This window comes from Catharus ustulatus, chromosome 10 (genome assembly GCF_009819885.2).
Source record: "Catharus ustulatus isolate bCatUst1 chromosome 10, bCatUst1.pri.v2, whole genome shotgun sequence".
Lineage (NCBI taxonomy): Eukaryota > Metazoa > Chordata > Aves > Passeriformes > Turdidae > Catharus > Catharus ustulatus.
In genome coordinates this window covers 2,442,424-2,465,793 of record NC_046230.1, presented here as the reverse complement: position 1 = coordinate 2,465,793, position 23,370 = coordinate 2,442,424, and the positions used below count along the sequence as shown (strand labels likewise).

Below are 23,370 nucleotides of genomic sequence, written 5' to 3'. Positions count from 1 at the left end.
GACCTGTTGGAGGGCTGCACCCACAGGCTGTGTCTGCCTGCCCTGCTCAGCCTGCACCAGGACTGTCTGCAGGCCCTGCCACACCACTGAGCACTCTGCCGTCACTGTCCTGAAATTCAGGAACCCGTGTTTTTTTTCTCAGCCTAACATGACAGAAATATTATTTTTAATACTGTATAAGGCAAAAGGAGATATTACAGAGAGGGAGGGAAGGCTGGAAAGAGTCACTGCTCTCTGCTTGGAACGCTTTGTTTTGCACTGTATTTTCTGTCTTGATTTAATAGTGAGTTGGCTCTTTCCAGCAACCAGGCAGGGGAGGAGGGACGGGAATATGTTCCCAGTCTTCGGCCAAGAGTGTCCCAGGGCGTCCCGGGTGTGACCTCTTCAATGTTTGTTTTTCTTTCCCTACAACTGACCCAGATGCTGGGAGTTGAGACTTTGGCCATCCTGGCCTGTTGAACATTTGCCCCTTGTGGTCCAGCATGTGACAGTGTCAGGAACCAGGCTGGGAACAGTACCTGGAACTGTTTTTCTCTGGAGCAGGCTGTTCTGTCCGGTTGCGTTCCAGGAAAGCAAAGCCCGTGAGAAGAAGGCTGGGAGCGCAGTGCCACCCAGTGGGGATGGAGGCAGGGATGGAGAGCCGGGCTCGGCTGCTCTGCCCGGGGCAGCACTGCCAGAGGAGAGGGCCTGCCAGGCACTACAGCCACGACACACAACAGAGAAAAGGGAAACTGCCTTTTGGTCTGTTTTATTGAGAAAACAGCCGCGGTGAATGTTCACTGCAAACAAATCGGCACTCACATTTGTAGCCTGTGAAGCTGGTTTCTTGGGAATGACAGCAAGGTTTGCAAACTGAGATGGATTTGTTTTGGTCATGCAGAATTGAAAAACTGAAAAACTAAAAAGTATCTTCAAACAAACAAACAAACTAACTAACTAAAAAGTATCTTCAAACAAACAAACAAACACACAGGCTCAAACTTCATCTAAGCACTGGGCAGGGGAAAACACAACTTTGGAAGACTCAAAGTTATGTTCCACCAAAGTTACAAATATTTAATTCCAAAAGCAACTTCTCCTTTTTCACTAGTATGTATTGCAAATACAACTTAACACAATAAATAATTGAGCAAACTCTGGGACCAGGCTGAGCCATTTCAAGCACATTCCAGGGTAGATATAGCTGGGAAATAAATTTCCCACCTACATTTTTTGGCAGGAGTAAACTACAGCTTGTCCCTTTGTTTTTCTGTGGAGGGGAGGAATTAAGATAATTTAAGGATATAATGTACAGAGGAAACACAAGGGCTGGACACTTATACCGATATCCCCCAGAGGACCTGTGGTGGTGTTTCCGAGCTCAAACCCACCCTCAGTGCAGTCTGTGCCGCGGAGGCACCGGGTTCCTTTGTCACACAGAAACTGCCCCGGGCACAACCTTGCGGATGGGCGTGTAAGACTTCCTGAGGGTAACGCTGCCGTGGTGAGACACCCCCCGAGGCAGGACACACTCTTCTGTCAGCTTCTGAGTTTCGGGGTCCCAGCACAGCACTGTCGCAATGACTTCGTTCTTCTCATCTCGGCCGCCGGTGATGAAGAGCTTGTTGTTGCAAGGAGAAATGCCACAGCTGGCTCTCTCGTGGCTGAACTGAGTCACCAGGCACCATGTGTCCTCCTGGGGGCTGTAGGAGTACAGGGCTTTCATTGCCCCACCTGGGAAGGAAATGCATATTGGTTTGCACCGGCCGTTCCTGGAAGGGATTTTAATGAAACCATCCACTTCATCAAGACTCTGTTCCTGACATTCCCAAGAACGGTTTCTGCCCCGAAGCCAAGAAAAAACAAGGTCACAGGATACTTTATTGTTTCGAAAGCCTGAACTGCAGAAGGCCACTTATTGTTCATAAGGCTGTGGAATTTAGGGCCAGAACAAACCGCTGTGATCCTTCAGTGTGACCACAGTGCACCTAGGAACAGATCTTTCTCATACCTGCTGCTCCAGCTAAGGACACAGCCTCGGAAAAATACTATTTTGTTTAAAAGAGCTTAGGTCATGAAGGACCAGCTGTGGTAAACCATCACTGTTAGAAATGGCTACAGGATTTTTCCACTCACTCCTCCAACTTCATTGTCCATCTGTCTATCAAACCTTCTTCCTGGAGCTCACTGCTTTCAAAAACCCTTCCTTGTTTAGACTGAATCAATAATCTTTCTATGGGTTTTTTAAACAGAGAGCGACCTTCAGTTTCTCTGTTTCCCAAAACTGAAGTTATTAATTAAACTTTTAGTGCACCTTTTCAATCCTGCAGTGTCCTTCTCTTGAAAAAATGGTCAATACCTCAATTCTCAAGAAAGGCTGTGTAAATACATAATCCCTCCCGAGATTGCCAACAGCAAAATGGTTCTTATTCTGAAATTTGCAGGCACTGAATGTGTCTTCTGTAGCAGCTGTACAGAATCACAGAATTGTTAGGGCTGGAAGATATCTCAGGAGATTATCCAGGCCAAGGCTGGGTCACCTGGAGCAGGTTACACTGGAATGCATCCAAGTGGGTTTGGAATGTCTCCAGAGAGGGAGACTCCACAACCTCACTGGGCAGCTGTTCCAGTGCTCTGCCACCTCAACATAAAGAAGTTCTTCCTCAGCTGAGGTGGTGCTTCTTACGTTGTAGTTACAGTCATTGTTCCTTGTCCTGTCCCTGGCCACCACTAAAAAGAGTCTGGCACTGTCCTTCCAGACAGGGTGAGATTATTGATAAGGTGCAACAATGCCTGGGATCCTCCCTGCTGGCAAAGTGAGCATTTATCTGTGGAACTTATAGATGTGGTACTTATAATAGATGCTGAGTTTGACAATACTAGTGCAGTACCTGAGGGGTGATCAAGTCATTCAGAGGTGGTTTAATTGGAGCAGACTGAAAACAGACATCTTAGTTGTAGTGATTCACCTGGCAGTTAATCATACTGGTAATTCATCAGTCTGGGTAATTTGTTTGCTTTGGATGCAGTAACCAAATGCTCTTTTATCTTTTAAACTTCAGGTGAGGGCTGATTTCTATCCAGATGGAGTAGATGTGCTTCTCAGATAGATAAACAAGAGATTTACTAGTAGATGTTGCTGGCTGAAAGAAGCTGAATGAATGTGACTGGAGTATCATGTCCATTTTATCAGAAGTTATATCAGCTAGCCCATAAGTCATGTCCCTTCTCTCTTGTCATCCTGCACAAACAGGGTGAGGTCAGCTCCACTGCTGAGGACAAGCCTGAGATATTCATGTACACAGAAGGGGTGGGGGTATGTGTGTGTATATATATGTACACACACATGCAGATTATAAATCTCCCTCCAGAGCACCATTAATTATCTGGTGAATACTCCAGCTCTGCCAGCTATCAGCACCATATTGATTATATTGCAAGTGAGAAATTCCCTGCACCAAGGCTGAGAGAGGGAGGGGAAACTTTTCAGAGCTCCTGTTTTGGAAACAAGTGTTCTTTTCTTTTGGTTTTCCTGGTAGAATCTGGAGATGTGTGCAGGCTCCCTCCTCCCCCCATAGCTCAGATCACCACCATCAAACTCTTGTTCTTCCATTTTTTCTTCCAGTTCTGGCGATTGACTGAAAATTAGCCCCAAGTGCAATTTAGTGAAGAACTCTGGGTCTGCTCCTCTGACCTGCTCCTAGTACTCTTATCCCTGCATAAATCCTGTATGCAGTGGGTTGTGTAACGCCCCTGGAGAGGAGAGGGGACATGATGTAGCTATGAGATCATGCCCATGCCACTATGAACACATCTTTGGATGGCTTTAAGCTGTCTCTGGGCTGGCTCCAGCTTTCCAAGATAGCTCCCAAGCTAACAGGGATTTTGGCTTGGTGACCTTTCCCTACTGTTGGTGAAGGTGCTGGATTCCCACTCCTCACTAAGCTCAGTGGGAAGAGGCACCTGACCATCTGACTGCACTCCATGGAGCATGTGGGTAAAACCAACACAGCAGCACAGGAACCAGCCCTGCTGGGTGCAGACCTGCAGAGCCACGGGGGTTCACTTACCCACCACATAGATGTGGTCCCTGAAGCTGGCAGCATTGATGCACTTGGCCTCCACGGGCATGGGAGCCTTGAGGCTCCACGAGTTGGTGGCAGGGTCGTAGCACTGAGTCTTGTCCGTGGCTAGCTTCCCGTTGGGGCCCCCCCCAATCACGTACAGCCTCTTCTTGTAGCTGGCTGCTGCAAAGGAGCTCACATTGACCATCAGGGGAGCAGCCTGGGGACCAAAAAGAATCATTAGTAACCATGTGAAGCAGTCACGCTGATGCCTGTGGAATTTTAAGTCAGGCATCCATTTTCAAGCAGGCTTCAGAAGATGATGTTTCTAAGGATAAGGGAGAAGTATATTTCAGCTTTCTTAAGACTGCTAAAACTCTTAATAAAAATATGCTCTGTTCAAATGCTGAAATTAAAATTATTTTATCAATAATTCAAAAGACAGGAAATACCAGAAGTGCCAAAAATCTCCTTTACATACTTACATACATTGCAAAAAAGCACAAGAGATTTGTTCATACTGATCTTTCTACTTGCAACTGTGATTGGTGGAGTCATCCACATTGCTTTGCATGATCTAGAGACAATGGGTTGTATCTGCTGTTATGACGCCTAATCTCATTACTGTCATGGCTTCATTGGTTGCCTAATTCTGTCCTCCTATTGCTTGAAATACAGTGAGTAGAACTGGGCGGAGGGAGGTATCCTCTTTACCTTCAAACCTGTACTTTCAACTTAAATGTATAATAACCCATACCATATATTATGCAGAGCTTGATAGACACATTCTATATATATATATATTTTATACATATAAAATGTGTCAGAGCAGCAGTTTTCAGCCTGTGCTCTGGCTCATGTATACTACACTCTTACTCCTTAATTTATGGACTACTAGCTTTAAAAGCCAACTTAAAAAGGGAAGTTAGGCATTAGATGTCTCACAGGCAATGATTGGCTGGCAATCTGGGATTTTTACCTTCTAAAGTATATGCATTTCTATAGAAAAAAAAATTACAAGACCAGAAATACTTAAAAGAATTGTACAAGATCATTTTTATGGCTCCAAGCCCTAAGATTTTCTGATTAAAATGGTCCAAATGATTAAAATGTTATGTGATGTAGCCTCTTACCTCTGACCAGCAGTTATGAAAGGGATCATATGCTTCCATGCTGTTGATTCTCTGCATGCCATCAAACCCCCCAATGACATAGACTTTGCCACCCAACACTGCCATTTTATGTCTCCAGCGCCCAATATTGAGATACTCAATTTGTATCCATTTGTTGATGGAGGCATTGTATTTCCAGACATCATGCTTTGTTTCTTTGCCACCTATAGGGAACATGACACACATAAATATGACAGCACAGCTTGTATTTACTTAAAAATTCCAATGTGTTTAAATTTGTGTTCTCTCACAATGGAAAGTAAATCATTATTACTGATTGTTAACTGATCCTGTTACAACAGAAGAAAATTTCTGCATTTAGTTTACTTAATGCACTTAGTGAAGGAAACTGAGCAATTTCTGTAGCCAAATTTTCAGTGAAGATAAATCACTGTTCCTCACTTTACCAGACCACAGCTACTTTCATTTCAATACTGAGTGCACAACCAACCACACAGCAGGGTGACATGCAGAAGATTTTGGTGCAGCACCAGGGCTTTGCAGAACTGCTCCAAAGGGACAAATAAAAAAATATGATTTAAGTAAGGTAGTGCTGGATGCTGCAGCTGGTAGTGCCAAATCCCTTGAAGACAGGCTTGCACTGGAGAACTGCCAGGTTGTGCAGGGCAGATCCAGGCAGCCCTGTGGTTTGCATCATAAAGCAAAAGACCTGACTGAATTCCTACCAACCACAGTCCTGCAGGACTTGGAAGTTTTATTATTCAACCCTGGGACATATGGCTGGGATTTCATTTTTGTGCCTCTCCTTCTGGTCTCTTTCTCTACTGACTTGGATATGCTTCATTTTTATAGCTTGAAGATCAAAACTGGACCCTGCAGACTCATTGCAGAGCTGACCTGCAAGTGGATCTTTGCTTGTGCTAAAGCAGAGAGTAGAGTTTTAAACAAGAGCTGTTGTTTGCCTACAGTTTCTGGTGTAACTGTAATACAAACGGATCTAGTTAAGCCTGAAACCACATTTACAGACTGAGTAGCTTATTCCATCATCTGCAACCTGATTAAACATTTGCTTCACTGGTGAATATACTGAAAAGAGAATTCATATTCCATTGAGAAAGTGTCTGCCTTCATTGGTATTCTGTACTGCAGACAGATCACTGCAAACTGATGGAGCCTATCTCTGGGCCAAATAGCAGATTGAATGGGAGATAATTAGCATGCTAGAAAGAGTCATTTGTAATGCTTTTGTCCCAGTATTTTTCACATGTATGTGCTGAATTTTATTTGCACTCAAATAGCTGAAGTGGCCAAAGGGCCTGAATGCAGCATTCATGGCTACAATGGGGCTGAGAGACTGCAGGTGTTCCCTTACTCTCCCTTGAAATCTCCCTTTGACATGAGCTTGTGCTTTCCTCCACAGCCTGAAAATCATGTAGCAGCTTGAGCTGGACCAGTGTGTGAATTTGCTCCCAATTTGCTCACAGGGAGAGAGATTTTTGAGAGGGTTCTAGGTTTATTTTGTTTCTGTTTTTCCTCTGGACAACAATTCTTTCTAATTTGAAGAGAAATTGTACCTAGAATAGTGAATGATAATTAATGTCATTTTCAGTTATGCTACAAATGTAGTATTTCAGGCCATCCAGTCAAAGCATTTAAACTGTTTTGGGGAAATCATGATCTAACAGTAGTCATAATCTTGTGCAAAGGACTTTCCTATTTTTCAGATGCTAAAGGAGCAGAGAAAACTCCAGACTGTACCAAGATACAGAGGGAAATTAGCACATGGAAGGGGAGATCAAGTTAGGAAAAATTAAAATCAAGTTAGAGAAGAAGCAAATTACAAGAGCTAAAGCAAGAAAACAAAAGTAGAAAGACATGCATGAGGAAACAGCTGTTTAATCAGGATTGAGACACTAATAATTGGTTTAGCTGAGAAAAAAACGCTAATGGCTTCAGTCCACTCAGCCTTTTATTTGTGTGAGAAGGGCAAAAAGGTGAAAGGCAAAGAGTGAATGGAGAGAGGGACTCAGAGATACGAAAGTGAGACAAGAATGAAGAAAGAGAAGCTGTGAGAACAGAAGCAAAGGGAAAGCCAGCTTAGACTCACCACAGCAGGGAATGTGTTAGCCTGGCCTGGAGGTAGCCTGGATAGAACATAAAATATAAGTGAAGAGACATTGGAAAAGATATCAGGAATAAAAGAATGCAAAAAGCCTTGGAAAAGAGGGAAGGGTAACAAACTGAAGGCAAATGGAAAAAAGACCTCTCAAGCCAAAGGTGTGAAGGTGAGGGGACTATTACCTAGTTAGAATGTTTGACAAAGGTTCCTCTCTACAGCCACATTTTAACAGAGGGACTAATGCCAGAAAGTCTCTCTGATGGACTGAAAGGAAAAACTTTCTTTATTTGTAGTTCTGGGAAGAGTAATCTAATTCTTATCCCAGGATAAATCTTTAATGAATTGGAATGAAGTATCAAAAATATGTAGATTCCTAAAAGAAAGAATGCAATGGAAGATATCTGAATAAAGGAGTGGACCACTATTCACAATTAAGCAAAGTGTTCACACTTTGGCCTACTCTCCTCCTTTCTACTCTTCCATTTTAATGGATTATAGAATTTGATGGCCAGTTATGCAGAAAGGAACTGTTCTACCTAATATGAAGGCCCTGCTCTGTATCATGGTCTGTAATGCCACAGTGATGAAAAGCTTGCTGTCACATTTCCTCTAGAAGCAGAACAAGATCATCAAACTTGTTTTTTTGACAGGCTATCAAAAGCAGCTGTCAAACTGGCTAACAAGCTTGATTTTAACATTTTGATTGTCAGAGTAAAATCTCTGTAGCCCTGGGATCAAAACTATGTGTGGATCTTAGCTGTATTTGTGTGGATCTTAGCTGTATTTGTGTGGGAAGTTAAATACACCTCCTGAAGCTCTTGGGTGATGATCAGCACATGAGTTGTTCAGACCCAAGCTGGGTGTCTGGACCATGGGATTTCATCTGGCTTTGGCAGTTTATACTGCCAAGTTAATAACTGTGGGTGGGCAGTTCTAGATGGCAGCTTTCAGGGGCAGCCAAATATTAGGGACAGTTCCTGCAGGTTCTTGACTGACTTTTGCAGAATGACTCAGATTCTGGCAGGATTTTGCTTATGCATGTGGATCTTCAAATGGACTTGTCATGAGAAGATGCTGAAGCAATTTGTCATTTTATGTTTGGTAAACTGTTCCCAAGAACCCTTCAGTGGCCTCAGTCACTGTTTAGGGTGCTGCACACAAGTACCTATGCATATAGATTAATATTGTTTAAAAATGAATCCTGTGCTCAAATCAGAGCTAGGCAGTGTCCTTACATCTAGAACTCACTGGAGCATGTCCAAAGCCAAAGCATTAAAATACCTGGAGTGCTTAACTTTTCTATGCCTCATGCCTCAAGCATGGTCTTGATAAAATCTGGAAATAATCATGAGAACCCTTTGCTCCCCTCTTGCACTCACAATGTCTTGATCCTTACCTGATATGTAGACTTCATTTTTTAGAGTAATGCATGCAAACTCCACCCATTTCTTATTCTCATTCTCTGTCTCCTGCTCTGTGATTGGTAATTTTGCTACTTCCAGACGGCTTCGCCTCAAAGGATCCAGGCAAGTCACTTCTGCTACAAACTTCTCCTCTTTTGTACAGCCCCCTATGATCATAAACACCTCAGACTGGAACTCGTGCATCCTGGGCTTGGTCCTTTCTGTAATGATCTAAATGCAAGTGAGATAGAGTGAGTACACAGGGCACTTACACCTACAATTATAGAAGGGCCTGGTGATCTTTTCTTTGATTACCTGTTTTTCAAATCACAGCAGGTTTACCTAACTGAACCAGTTAGCCAACACTGTCTAAGTTGAAAGCCTGAAAAGCATCCTAGAAGAATTCAGTAGAGGTTCCTGTATCCTTCCTTCTTTCAGCAGGATTTTTCCTACTCTGAAAACTCTTAGTTGCTTTTGCCTACCTTTAGAATCCTTCAGATCTTTTTAGGAATTACCAGGGTGGCACCAAGATCTATGCAGGTGAGCAGTAGTGACAAGCCTGGGTGCCTGTCAGGTAGCTGAAAAGGACAGGTTTTATTTGGGCTGACAGAGTGAGGGCAAGGTAGAGGGACTCCAAGGTTTGTGTATGCCTTGGGGAGCTTGGAGAGAGCAAGACTGCAGTTAGTGCTAGCAGAAAATAACTGCTCTCGTTATTTGTCTGTCAGAACAGTAACAGTTCTCGACTGTGGATGGGTTATTTTTATTTGTTTCTTTATGTATAAGCTCTTATTTCAAGCCAAAATTAGAAGATTTACGTAAAGCCAGCACCAAGCTGAAATGGGGTTAGCTCTAATTTACTGCTTTTTTGGCTCAGTTTATTGATCAGGTCTTTGTTTCAGGGACACTGGAAAAGGTCATTTGCCAGGTAGATGTTCACCAGGAGCAAAGAATGCAAGGGATGCTTGGAAACTTGTGTTCTGCTTGGAGGAAATGCTTGCAAACAAGACCCACAGGTTAAATCCTGTGTCAGGAGGCAACTCGCTTAAAGTTTTGCTTCCCTTTCTGTCTTTAACATATTTCTATAAATTGGTATAATTTATCCATTATTAAAAGATATTATCTACACAGACATGACTCTTGCATTTTGATTATGTCCAGAAAATGATTTTGTAGAACATGAGTCCCAGAACTTGCCAGCTTCCAGGACTCTGTTGGAACTTGTCTGCCACCGCTGGCCCCGGGGGAGCAGCTGGCAGCGGCTGTCCCTTTGAAGATGAGTAAAGCGTGCTCAGCCGGGGCAGCGCTCCCTTTGTCTGTCCCGCATGCACCTGCTCAAGCTTCCTCAGGGAGCTCCCGGCAGTCGGGTCGGCACTGCCTCAGGTCACCCAGCAGTGTCTGAGGTACCCAGCAGCACAAGGAGCACTCGGGCTGTCCCCCTCACAGTGCTGGTGACACAGGTGACACAGGTGACACGGGTGACACATCCACAACAGCCTCCTGCTCCCCTCTGACTCGGACTGAGGAGGGACACGTTTCCTCACATGCTCACGTACTTTGCTCCTGTTGTGAAATCTGACCTCTTGGTTGCTCTCCCCTCTCCCCCACATTTTGGCCAAGGAGATGTGACTGACACCTGACTTTCCACAGCCTGCACTGAGCAGGCAGGATAGGACTTGACTGGATGTCAGGATTAATCTGTCCCTTTGGGTGCAGAGACCTCTGCAAACAGCAGATGGGCAGTCTTCTCCTCTGGAAAGAGACTTCTTCACGGGAGGTAAAATATCTCCTTTATGAAACATTTTCCCCCATAAGTAACAGGGAAGATGTTACATATTCACATTTGAAAGAGTCATTACAAATTGTGGCACAGTTTGGTGGGAAAATTATTCCTCTTTTCTTAGGCTTAAAGTAAGAGCTGAGAGGGTGAGGTGTTGGGGCTAACACCATTTGACTTTTAATAAGGAAGCTACCTGGGGTCTTAATTTAGCAAGAGTGTGTATGAAGGGTCAAGCTCGGATGTTCATAAACAGGAAGCTGTGCATTTTGTTTTAAAACAACCCACCATAGCTTCCAAACTCTCTAAGACAGCAGGATAAATTCTGTGGCCCATTTTGACTTTTCAGTAGCACCAGTTAGTGAAAATTCAGTGTGACTACCTTTTTCTGCCCCATGGCACTGCTCCTTTCAAATTGATTTTTGAGCTGAAGCATGAGACATTTAGAAAGAGTGGCTAATACCTTCCTGTTTTACTCACCTCATTGCCTGACAGATGGTACATTCTTGCTTCTTGGAGCAAAGGAAAGACGTCTGGACACTGTCTAATGAGTTTATCAGCTTCAACAGTCTCTACAAAATACCAGGGGTCCAAGAGGGGCAGCCGGACATTCTCCAGCACGTATGGCATGAGAGAAAACCTTTCTGACTCCTTGTACCGGACCCAGTTCATGACAGTTTCGAACACCTGTGCCTCTTCCGTGACGTAAAGGTCATCACTCTTGAGCGTGTTGCACAGGATGTCTGCCGGCAGCTCCAGGAACTCCTCGTAGTTCAGCACCTGGGTGAAGTTCTGGATAATGTAGTTCTGCACTTGTTCTTTGAGGCTGTGCAGGGAGTGGGCATCAGCCAGCCTCAGGATGCCAACGCAGTTCTCTGGCTGGAGTGCTTCCGTGAGAAAACTGGCACAAGCATCTACCATGCGCAGGAACTGTGGGCAGAGAAACCAGAGGGTTACTGTGTGTCTGTCACAGGAGAGCTATGGAGCAACCAGCCGTGCCCAATACAGCAAAGAGCTGGGGGAGACAAGAATTACATCATCTGAGCACAGGTATCTCCCAAGATCTGCAGTCTGAAATGACAATTTCTTCCTTCCAGTGTTCTTATTCCTTCTGCATCCAATCGCTCCTTTCCCCTCTTGCAGGATGCGGAAGACCTGTGACAGTCATGATTTTATTTGTTTCATGAAAGGGTTTCCTGCTATTCCCTTTTCCTCCATGAGATCTCAAAGCACTGGTAATCATAGAGTTACAAAGCACAGATAAGGACCCCAGGCACTCGATTTGCTCCCCTGCTTCAACCTGCATGTCAGCCCAGACCCACCAGAACAGATTTGGTTTTAGGGCGAAGCTGGCTCCACTGTCTGCATTTATGCTCCCACCATCCAAACTCCAAATGTATCTGAGGCCTTGTGAGAGTGGTGGGAAATGAGCACTGAGGTCTGGGAGGTTTGGAGCAGCATGCTGCCCCAGAAGGAACGAGAAGCAGTCCTAGGCTGGGATGAGTGGCAGGAGGAGATTGGCCATCAGCAATTCTTTTGAGCTTTCTGACAGACAGGGCTTTCTGGCAGTCTCTTGTGGGGGAGGCTTTCAGAGGGTCTAGTGACCTTTGTCATTGTCATCACCATTGGCTGAAAAAAATACTGATATGCATTTTACACACAGAGTCTCCTTCATCAGAGAACTGACTGTGTTTGCATTCAATAAGGCATCCCAACTACTCTCATAAATTTCCTAGGCAAAATAACCCCACCTGAGCATCCCAAATGCACCTGAATCAATAATCTTTCTATGGGTTTGTTGGGCCACAGGTGTCCACAGGATATTTCTAAAAAGTATGATCTGAGCTGGATTGCTGATGATTATTCAGGAATTGAGAACCAGTTTTGGGTAGAACTGATCAGTTACAGTGCTTCATCCTAATGGATTTTCTGTCACCTCTGATTTCAGGTACAAATATTGCCACTGAACAGTGCAATAAAGATGGGTCAGAGCTAATGCTGTGCATTTCCATCTATGTTTTTTGGGTTGTTTTTCCATCCAGTGCCAGCAAGCAAACCATTTTAACGCCTGTTTTCTCACTGGGGAAAGTTGCACAACAGTAATTGAGAAGCAAAGAGGAAGCAAAACATTTTTAAACACTGTAGTACATAGATTTGTTTCAGTAATCAGGGTAGAATCTTCCAGACCCGTCGGTGTCATGTTGACATATTTAGACTGTTTATCAGAGCTGAGTGATCACAGAGGCTGTGTACAGACTGCCTGGTTCCTGTTTTACATTTAGATGTGGTCAAAAGTTTAGAGAAATGCAACTGACTGATGAACGAGGCTATGTGAGGTCTCGGAATGCGTTGCCACCATTGTGATAAAAATACGTCAGTGGCCCACAGTGGCACCAGTGACCCTTCAGCACCTGCTACGTTCACCTGCCCTGCTTCAGGGCTAGCACAAGGCAAGCACCTTGAACTCACCAGGGCATTTCCTTGAGGATCTGCAAGGACTTTGCTACCAGGTAGGCTCCAGACCTGAGGCAGGTTAAGCATCAGCCTTATTAAGCTTATTAAGCATAAGCATTCAAAGTTGTCAGTAATGAGACACAAAAAAAACAAACCTGGGATTTGCCAAGGTCATTCATCAAGTCATCTGCGAGTCTGGGAATAGACCCCAAAAAAATGTTCTCACCAGCCTGCAGCAAACCTCTGTAGAGTTCTCTAATTATTTATACACGGCTTGTTAAGAGCGATACTGAGGAGGTGACAGCAGAGGTTTTCTCAAGGCAGTGCACATTGCTCTCACGGCCAGCAGGCCCCACTCCCTCCCTGCATGGCTGTTTGTGGCCAGGAGAATGCAGAACTGCGAGGTGTGGGTGTGAGAAATGGTCCTGCTGAGGGCTTCACCAGAAAGCCTGGGCTGCTTGGGAGAGAATCGAGGCAGGACTTTCCCTGGTCCTGCTCCTCATCTCTGCACTGCACTGTCTCCCCACCACTGCCTTCATTTAGACACTAAATTCCCCCCAAAACTCCCCCAAAACTTGCTGGGCATATGTCAGTCAGTCCCAGGAGAGCAGGTGGTGACTCAAGAGAGTATCAGTAGAAAGACACTCCTGAGCCTCTGCTTCATCTGCTGTGATTATTCTGGCAGAGCTCTGAATTTTCTGCTTGTCCACTGTAAGTACTCTTCTTAATGCCACTCCAGGCACTTTAAAAGCCCTGTTCTCTGAGAACAGTTTCTTCAGGAAGTTAGTCCTTCTCCTAACACCCATTTGAATCCAAGTTCTCACTTGCTAGAAACATCCCATATGCTTATTTTGCCTCCAGCTGGCCCTCACTCTGAACAGTAAAAATTTATTCTCCCCATATAAGTCCCCGTTTGTCCCAGCTTTGATGGAGTGTAAGCAGTGCCAGCAGCCCTGCCCCTGGCTGGAGCCCCTAGAAAGGGAAGGGAATGGTGACTGGAAGGTCTCTCATTCACAATCCCTCTCTGTAGGCAGCACACTCGGGGTGGGTCCTGCACCCTGCACGGCCCGGCCCAGCAGAGACACCTGCACCCCGAGGGGCCCAGCTGAGGGCACAGCCCCCTTCAGGGCTGCTCCCCGGGGACTGGAGGCTCTCTGAAGCTGCCAGCCCTTCTCCCACCGGGGGCTGCAGTGAAAGCCTTTGTTAGCAATGGTGCCCTCTTGTCAGGCATGGCCTGCAGCTGCCACCCTGGCTCCTCCCTGCCCCCTGCCCTCAGGATGGCGGTCAAGTGTTGGGGCCGGATTTCCCTTAGAGTCTTGTTCATGTAAAGTGGGTTAACTGGGGGATGAGGGGGCTTTGGGGGTCAGTCAGGCCATCAGGCTGGTGGTGCTTTAGCCATGTCCACCATGCAGGCAGAGTAGCCCTGCTCTGCTTACAGGGGACAGCTTGAGGCATCCTCCTCTGTTCCCATTGCATGTGGCATTTCCATGACAGTGGGCATCACAGCCTTTGGCATTGCCATGGCACTGGCCATCACAGCCTTTGGCATTTCCATGGCAGTGGGCATCAGAGCCTTTGGTGACAATAGATTCTTTTCTGTCTGCTCAGAAGCCTGCTTCCCTCACCATTTCTTTGCATCTAGCACTGCAGTTGATGTGGTTCTTCAGCCAAACCCTATGGAAGGAATGGGTGATACAGAGGTTCCTGGAGGGGCAGGAGCAGTGTAGACAGGTCTGGAGGTTGTTGCTGAATTCTGGTGAGGAAAGCAGAGCTTCCTGCCATGGTGCTGGGCAGAGTTGGGACCTTGACCCTTCCCAGAGCTGAAAGGATGAGCAGCTCTGCAGGCAGTGTGGGTGGCAGAGGCTGCTGGGCAGGATCCAGAGTGGGCACCAACCTTGCAAGTGCAGTGGCTGGGCAGCCACCAGCCCAGACAGAGGAGGTGACTATTGAACTCATGTTGCAACTGTACTTTAGGTGGAAAAAATTTGTCTGGGTCACTTGAGGGTGAGGCTTAGCTGTTCAGCAGCTCCCTGTTCCAAACCCTTCACCTGCTTCCCCCACTGTGGCAGGGATGCCTGCTCTCTCCAAATAGCCCTCCACCTCTTCCTGCTGTCAGTGTTGACTGCATTTGGTCAAAACTTACTAGAAGGGAGTAAAAGAAGGAATTAATTATGCAAAACTTTTTCCAAAACAGTTTCTAGAGAAAAGCAGATCATTCACGTTGGAATATCTATACTATAATACCTAGAGCTGTGCAAGGTATTTCTTCTTTGGTTCTTTGCCAAGTCTGCAAGGTTAAAAAGAGGCACTGCCACAAGTTATTGCTAGTCAGATAAAAAGATTCTATTTTGAATTTTGATTTCTCACATGTCCCTAATTTGAAAAATTAATCGAATAAAAATGTTGCAATAAATTGGAGAAATTAAATTTTCAGATGTTGATATATCCAAATGAAACATTTGACTCTTTCAAGTGTTCTTCAGCATAAATAGCATTGACAAGCTGGCAGAACTCTAGTTCTGTCAGCTTGATATAGTAGATTAGATTAAAGATTCAGTAGCTATTAAATCTTTTTTGCAAAAACCATATTTTTAGTCCAAACCATCACATTTATAATGTGAGGGTTTAAAGCCTTATAAAACTTGATAGTATCCAAGATAACCACTGTTTTTACCTGAACATTCCTGGTGTTCTAGGTTTATCTAGTTGTTTCTGTTTTCTATTCTTACTTATGGTACCTTCACAATTTTATCATTATTCTAACAGAGTTTGATGGCTTTCTTAAAGCACCAGCCTTGGTAATCAAATTTAATCTTAATTTTAATGAAAAATAGGGAAGATAAATAAAAAAATGCAAGTTTATTTTTTTGATAGTTCCAGAAGGGAAAAAAAACCTAAAAAGCTGAGGAATGATCTTAAGGAAAAAAGGTTCAAAAGAAAAGAAAAATAAGACAGAAAAGTGTCCTGAAAATGAAACAAATGTTGCCATTGAATGGTTGATATCAGTTGGTAGTGTTGGTGCGTTGAAAATGTCAGTGAGTTACTGCACTGCAGGCCCCAGTGACATTGAAGTTACCTTTGTGAGACTTTTCCTAATATCCAATCCAAATCTCGTTTGGTACAAGCTGAGATAATTTCCTCTTTCCTATCACTTTTTGCCTTGGAGAAGAGCCTGACCTCCACCTGGCTACAGCCTCCTCTCAGGGAGTTGAAGCAATAGGGCTCCCCTTGAGCCTCCTTTTCTTCAGACTGAGCACCCCAGCTCCCTCAGCCCCTCCTCACAGGATATGTGTTCTAAAAGCAGAGTTCCAGGACTCCAGAGCAAATTTCCACATAAGATTCAAGGATCTGAATTCTTTAATTCATGAACCATGATGATCACGGGGTCGGGCGTTTCTTGCCTTCCTCAATGAGAGGACTGGACACACACACACATTGGCACTTGGCAGGTTGTGTTGGTTACAATTTGTTGGCAATTTGCAGCGTGGTACCAGACACTGCAATTTGGTAAACCTCACAGGTGATTTACAGCACACGTGACTACCTCGTGGACCAAAGGCTGAGTAACACTGCCCAGCTCCGACCTCCCACAAGTCCCAGGTTATGACTAAAACCCTTTGCATCACGAGTTCTACTAAGGAGGATGCTAACTTTGGCTGGCAAGCCTCCATCTCAGGGCTGGGGAGATGGAGAGGAAAAGTAGCTTCCTGCTCTGGCCAGCCATGCCAGCTGCTGCCCACTAAGCCTCTGACTGGCCTTCACAGGCTGACCTGAATTTTGGAGAGCACTGCCAGGCAGGCAGTGCATGGGAGAAGCTCTTGGAGGCACAGCCTGGCTCTTTTCGTTTGCATGGCACTCAGCACAGCAAAATTCCAGTACATGGCTGTCACTGCCATTTTTTACCTTAATGTAAGTAAATATGAAGCAAAATGCCTCCAGAACCCATTAAATCAGAGAAGTTTGCAGTGTGCTAACCAGGGTAAGACACGGTGTTGCCAGAGCAGCGACATTGGGTCAGTGCATTTGAGTTTTCTGTACCTGAAAGAGGCTGGCAGCTTCCAAGACTTTCTGTACATTTTGCTTTGTGATGAGCATCTTGCTGGTGTAGGTGTAGTCCAAGAGTATATTCATGGTTTCTGCATCAACTCCTTTTAGTATGATCTTCTCCTCATATTTCTCTCTTAAATCATTGCAGAACATGGCCCTGGAAAGAAAGACATTTATCTTTTACTGCATTCCAGTCAGGATGAGGCATTCTGAAAACATTGGGCTATTTAGATTTCAACACAGAATACTCTGATTGCTTCACATTTTATGCAATTATTCTTGTCGACAAGAAACAAGAAGATATCTTTTTGTTGCTCTTCTACCTCTGTACTCATGAGTTTGGTAAGGCATGCACACATGATGGATTCCTCCAAGCTGTTCTCCACAGCAGAGCCATGGCAGCAAAAGGCAGCTGTGACGTTGCCTGAGTTGGACAGGTCCCCGTGTCTGGACTGATGCTGTGGAGCAGTGTTGCTGTCTCACCTGCTGGCCTCTTGCTCTGATTCTAGTACAGGTGCATCTCCTTAAGGCCTGGCATTCTCCACACTTTGTTAGAACGTGTTCTTGGTACCCCTTGGCAGGTCAACACCTCCCTGCTTCGAGCTGCAGGACAGAACCCTGAGGCCACACCAGATCCATGTGTCTGACAGCCTCACTTCTCAGCTTCTCAGCATAGCTTTGACCACATTAATACCTGTGGTGGGCCAGGGGAGAATAAATGGCTTATGGATTTTCTTCTAATTAAGATTCTGGCTTTTCCTCTGCTAAATTTTGGGATTGCAGTTGGTACCTCTTGGCTAGAGAAGCAATTGAATTTGCATGAATTGGAACTACTGTTACGCAGAAAGTGCACTGATTTCATACATGCAGATAGCAACTCTTCTTTGGTGGATAATACTGCATTTGAAAGGTGACCACCAGACATACCTTTGGCACTAGGCAGATATTTCATGTAGGATATTAATCAGAAATTCTCTAAGGGCTGTTTAAAACCATTTTGCATTGTGCTAGCTGCAAGACAAACACACACATCTTCCTCGGCATTTTCAATTCAGAGATTTGAGTATTTCTTCCAATGCTTTTTGCTTTTACTCAGGATTTTGATCAGCCCCTTTTTGTTCACTGCATTCAGAGAATGAGATGTCACATCATTTGGAATCTGTCTCAACAGATCAGAATTACATGAGTCCACTTGTAGCTGCACTGGTGAAAAACATGTGCAGATCTAAAGTGTAATTAGAAGCGCTCTTTACCCTGCATTCCAAGCCCTTCTTTATTAGTCATATACAGTGTTGACAGGACAATGCAACCTGGGAAATGGCTAGAGGTCCCAAGTCTTAGGCCATGCTTTTCTTGTAAAATAAATGCCTGAATTAAGCTGTATGATTGACACATCTTACTGGAACCAAGATGTAAACAGATTTTATTGCAAAGCAGTTAGGCACAATGAATGGCAAATGGATGGAAGATACCAGCTGCTACTTGCTCTAAGAACTACCTGTTCCTTACCTCAGCAGAAATTTTATAGCAAGGTCTTAGTTACCTCAGTATGCAAAACTGCCTCTGGATAGAGAGGCCTAAATCTTGAAGAGGAAATCTTGGCAGAGAAGTTACTTGTCAGAAAAGTTGTTCGGCCAAAATTCTCATTTTTTCCTGTCACTCAGCTCATTAGAGATTTTTGCTTCACTGCCCTGTCTCCTGGACAAGTTTCTGCTACTACTGAAATCAGAATATTTCAAAGGCACTTAGACAAATGCTGCTTAACTTGGGTGACCATGAGACTTGGATCCATTTAGCTTCTGTCCCTCTAGCACTGTCAAGTGATGTAAGAGGGGATGTGTGGGCAGGTGGCCATCTGCAAACAGCAGTCCTCAGTTCCCACTTCTGCCTGGGAATGGGCATCAGCACGGAGAGGGAGGTTGGCACAGGACAGACAGACAGACAGACAGCTGTCTCTGCCGTGCGGGATTGATGGATGCCGGATGCCTCATCTGAGTGGTGCAGGTGGTGTCTGCTCATCTTCCTTTCATCTCTCAAGCTGATGACTCCAGACTTGTATCAAACCATCCCTGTCGGGGTGGCGAGAGTCTCACTTCCATCCCACAGACCAGAGTGTTTGGTGGGGTCACTCAGAGACACCCAGGGTTACACTTGTGCAGGGCTGCTCAGAAACCAGCCTCTTCATTCTGGTGCTGCCTTTGCACAGGGGTCTGCTCAAAGTGCTCTGGCCTGTCTGTCTCCTGATGTCTGTAATTGGCTTAGAGCTGCCATCCACTCCCAATTTCATGGATTCACGTAACATGGCTGTGAGCAGCAGAAATCACACATCTGAAGCACAGTGCTCTCCCACCAGCTCTCTGCTCTAGATCGTGGCAGGGCTGAATTGGGCAGTGCTGCACAGGAGAGCCGACTCCTGTGGCCTTCCTGCTGCTCAAATGGAGTGGTTCTTATTCCCAGCCTGTGTGCTGGCAGAGGGAACACCTGACACCACCAAGGCTGAGCTTCTCTCCTAGGAATTAAAATGCTACCTCTGAATCTTTCTGAACTTACTCTCAGGAGGGTAAAATCTTTCTAAATCCTTCAGATGTGGCTACTAATTCCATTATATGTCTCCCTGGTTCTTGTCCCTGTGTAATTCTGAACTGCACCTTTGAACCAACATGTCCTCTAAGAAATGTACATCTGAAGTGAGGGCCCAGTGCCAAATTTACCCAAAACCCAAAAATGGATAATTTTAGAAAAAAAATCTAAATTTTTAGAGAATTAGAAAATCTCAATAAAATAAAGGAGGGGTTGCAGTTTGTGAAGCCCTTTTAAGCATCCTCCCACACTGGAATGCTTGTGCTTGGAATTATGACCCTTGTTCCAAACAACCATGCTGGAGCTCTAGGATGCTCTGGAAAATGGCCTCAATTTCTCCCAGCCCCATTCTCTCACTACTCTTGGGCAGTGCAGGATTAAAGAACTGCTGTTCCACCTTAGTCAGCTGGTTATTTCTCTTCTCTGCTTTGTTGCCATCATGGAGGTAAATGGAGAGTTAATGTTATTATATCTACAGGTGCAGGATGTCACAAGAATTAGTCCATCTTCTCTCTGAAGTAGACAGGTGAAGAAGGTGCTGAGGAAAGACTAGAAGTGATTAGCTTTGTTTAACTGTGCTCCAGTCAGCTGCTGTGGGTTGCTCTGCACTGTGGCCCCCAACGTTCAGGAAGGGGATTGTGTAACTTGCAGGGGAATGAAGCCCATGAGTCACTGGGTCCCTTTACTTTGCTCCTGTGCATGGCTGATAGAGGTCCTGGAATAGCATGGAAAGCACTCACAGGAACAGTGTGATTTAAGAATTCCTTCTTTCTCTGGGGCCATGCAGCTTCTAGTGAATTATGGCAAGATGAATGAAGCCTCCTTGTGAGCAGCAGAACCAGTGAAGCTCAGTTCCCTGCAGACTTGTGTCCTCCTTTCCCTCCTCACAGTAACCTCAGCTTCCCCTTCCTGAGCCCTCCATTCTCCCTCGTTATTCCTCTCACACACTTCAGGTGCCTCCAGGAGCTCAGTTCTGTGCTGGCTGTACCCAGCAGGGCAGGGCACCGTGGTTGTTCTGGGTGCTGTGTGTGCTGGCTGGCCAGGACACCCTGCTCATTACCCTGCAGAGCACCAGGGGTGCCAGTCCAGCATCTCTCCTCTCCTAGCTGCAGATTTCCATCAAACTCTTGGCAACTTCAGGTTTGAGATTTCCACCCTGTGCCAAATGTGATTGAAACCAACCCAAAGAGTCCTGACAAAAGGCACTGGCAGACAGGCCGACAGTGAGGTGTAATAAATCTCAACTCTATGGGAAGCCAAGCCAAAGAGAAGCACCCAGAGGGGCAGACCCTGCCTTGGGATGAGAGGAGATGAGATATCCTCCAGCCAGGTATCCCCCCTCCTTCTAAGGGACAGGCTGTAGCTCACGAAGAGCTCCGTGGAAAGCTGGCCAACAGCTATTGTCATGAAACTATCTTGCCTGATTTTAACTGAGAAGTCCTTCTGATAGCAGCACCTGTACTTCCAGTGAAATTGGGTTTTTTTGTCCAAGTACCATTATGATAATTTTGATTTTAATTTGTGCATCTGCTGTCCATTATGCACACAATGCAGGTAAGAAATATTTGGGCTTCTCTGCTTTTAGCTGTATATTTTCTCATATGCAATAAATATAGTCTCTCTGTAGAAATAATACCTGTCTCCAAATATTCACAGACACAATCTCTATTCTAGATTAGAAAAGCAGAACTGTTCTTCCAGGCACTACCAGCAAAGCTTACCAGACTCCATTAAAATTAGCTTTCTGCTCATGACACAAATGGTCACAGGTTCTTTTTTCTCGTGTTTCCTCTGTAGCTGTTCAGTCATCTGATCACTTTAGCAGTAAAAGAAAGAAAGAAAAAAATCCCAGCCATGCAAATGTGGTTGTCTAAATGATGTTGTCTAAATGATAATGGAAAATCTGTGCTAAAACTGATACCAAGTTCCTCTGTGTGTCTAAAATTTGTTCTTGTTGGCCACTAGTCTCATATAGAATATCTATTGTACTGAAAAAATGAAAAATTCAAGTGGACCAGAAGGAGATGGTGAATGGCAAAATTCCCATTGCAACTGATTTTCAGTAGCCCTAGATGGAAATTCCTTCTCTTTCTTCCTCAACAATTTAATGCAATATATATATTTTACCCCAGAATGGTAGTAGGAAAAATCAGCATGTTCCAGAAACCCACTCCTATTTCAATAAAAATAGCCTGCTATCTGAATGGGTATTCCTCTTTGCTCAGGTCCCACACACACAAGTGGCTAAACATACTTGGTTAAAACATTCTTTCTCATGCACTTGACTGCCAATATTCTGTCTTCCTTTGCATGTCTCCAGTGGACTTTTTGAGTGCTGGTATCAGAACTCCAGCAAATACACAACTTGGCACCTGCCTTATTTAAGTCTCTAACTTTAAAGAACAAGCTGAAAGATGTAAGGAATTCAAGGCTCACTGCAAATTTGCAGAATTAACTCCCGGTTTGCACTCCTTGGAGACTTACAGTTCAAGTCTAAGAAGCAAAATCAGTTTATTGGTTTTGTTTGTTACAAACCTTACCTGAAATAATTGCTAGCTGCAGCAAGGACCACTCGGTGACAGGAGAATTCCCTGCTGTCCACGCACAGGATGACATCTGTGAGGGAATTTTCAAGCCGAAGGTTCTCAAGGCCATTCTGGAGCACCAGAGACAGACCTGTATCATCAAACTTGACCTTTTCTCCACACGAGACTTCCACCAGGTCCCCCATTTTTGTCGAACACTCATTGTTCAAAGAGGTCTCGGGCTCCTCAGAGCTCTTCTCCAGCGTGTCCCCCATTTTGTGGCCAGCCCCGTCTCATTCGGTTGGTGCTTCGTTCTAAAAAGAGCTCCTCAGCTTCGGGCAAATCACACTGCAGAAGTTGGGCGGATTTCCTGTCCAGAGGTTTCTGCTTATCTGTAGCTGTCACACACACATAACAGGAAGCCTTGCACTTTCTCATCCTGTTAACACAAACAAAGGGTGGGTTTTTTTCAGTGATTTTCAGGCAGTATCAACGTGTTTAGAAAGGACTTAAGATGCCTCTGGATGTGAGAAGATTACAAGTGACAGGGTCAGCTCGCTTCCCACCCTCAGTTAGTCCCTCACTGTTATCTGCTGGTTATTGATAGGTGCACCACATGCCTATCAAGTGCTCCTGATGGACTGGGTTTCTAAGGGACAAAGTGTTATATTTTGTATTCCTTTTTCCAGGTATGTGGTTATTAGTAATTGAGCTGGTTTGGGGTTTGGTTTTTGTTTTTAGTAATATTCTTGCATATTCAGAAAGCCCTCCAAGTGGATATCTCTGTCTCTCATGACTTGTTAGCTGGCAACTATTGCATGGCTTTTCTTTAAGGCACAGCTCTCTCAAGGACATGGAGCAGTATCAAAGATCTCACAGCTGATGGTCCTCAGGCTCCACTGCTGGGCACAGGGACATGGTCCATGCAGCCAGTGCCCTGCCATCACCTCTGACTAGCAGAGAAAGCTCAGGGAGAAAGTCTGGAGAGCAGTGTACCCATGCCCATCCCCATCATCCTCACTGATGGGCTTAGCTTGAGGCACAGGTGCATCTGACTGTCCCCAGAACAGACATGGACAGTGCTGGGACCTTGGCAGTGGGGACACTGCAGGGCAGCTCTGGGGCTGCACCTCTAGCATGACAGGAGCACACCGAGCACAGTGCTGAAGGTTTCCCTTTCGCCTAAGGATGGACCAGATCTGCTTGGACATCCCTAGATAAGAACCTGATCCAAGCTGAGTTCATAAGCAACACAGCCTACTGAGAGTGACAGAGCAAATCCCTGGCTTGCT

The 23,370-nt window shown here is 45.1% G+C and overlaps 1 protein-coding gene across 1 annotated transcript; it reads right to left on the bottom strand.

Moving 5' to 3' along the window:
* Positions 1 to 732: 732 nt before the first annotated feature.
* On the bottom strand, positions 733 to 22,448 carry KLHL6 (kelch like family member 6). Its single transcript, XM_033068739.1, has 7 exons — positions 22,094 to 22,448; positions 16,965 to 17,130; positions 10,953 to 11,402; positions 8,692 to 8,929; positions 5,177 to 5,379; positions 4,050 to 4,263; positions 733 to 1,713 (listed from the first exon to the last, which is right to left on the bottom strand). The coding sequence occupies exons 1-7, from the start codon at positions 22,351 to 22,353 to the stop codon at positions 1,412 to 1,414; spliced, it is 1,833 nt and encodes a 610-aa protein (XP_032924630.1). The 5' UTR covers positions 22,354 to 22,448; the 3' UTR covers positions 733 to 1,411.
* Between the last annotated feature and the right edge of the window lie 922 nt (positions 22,449 to 23,370).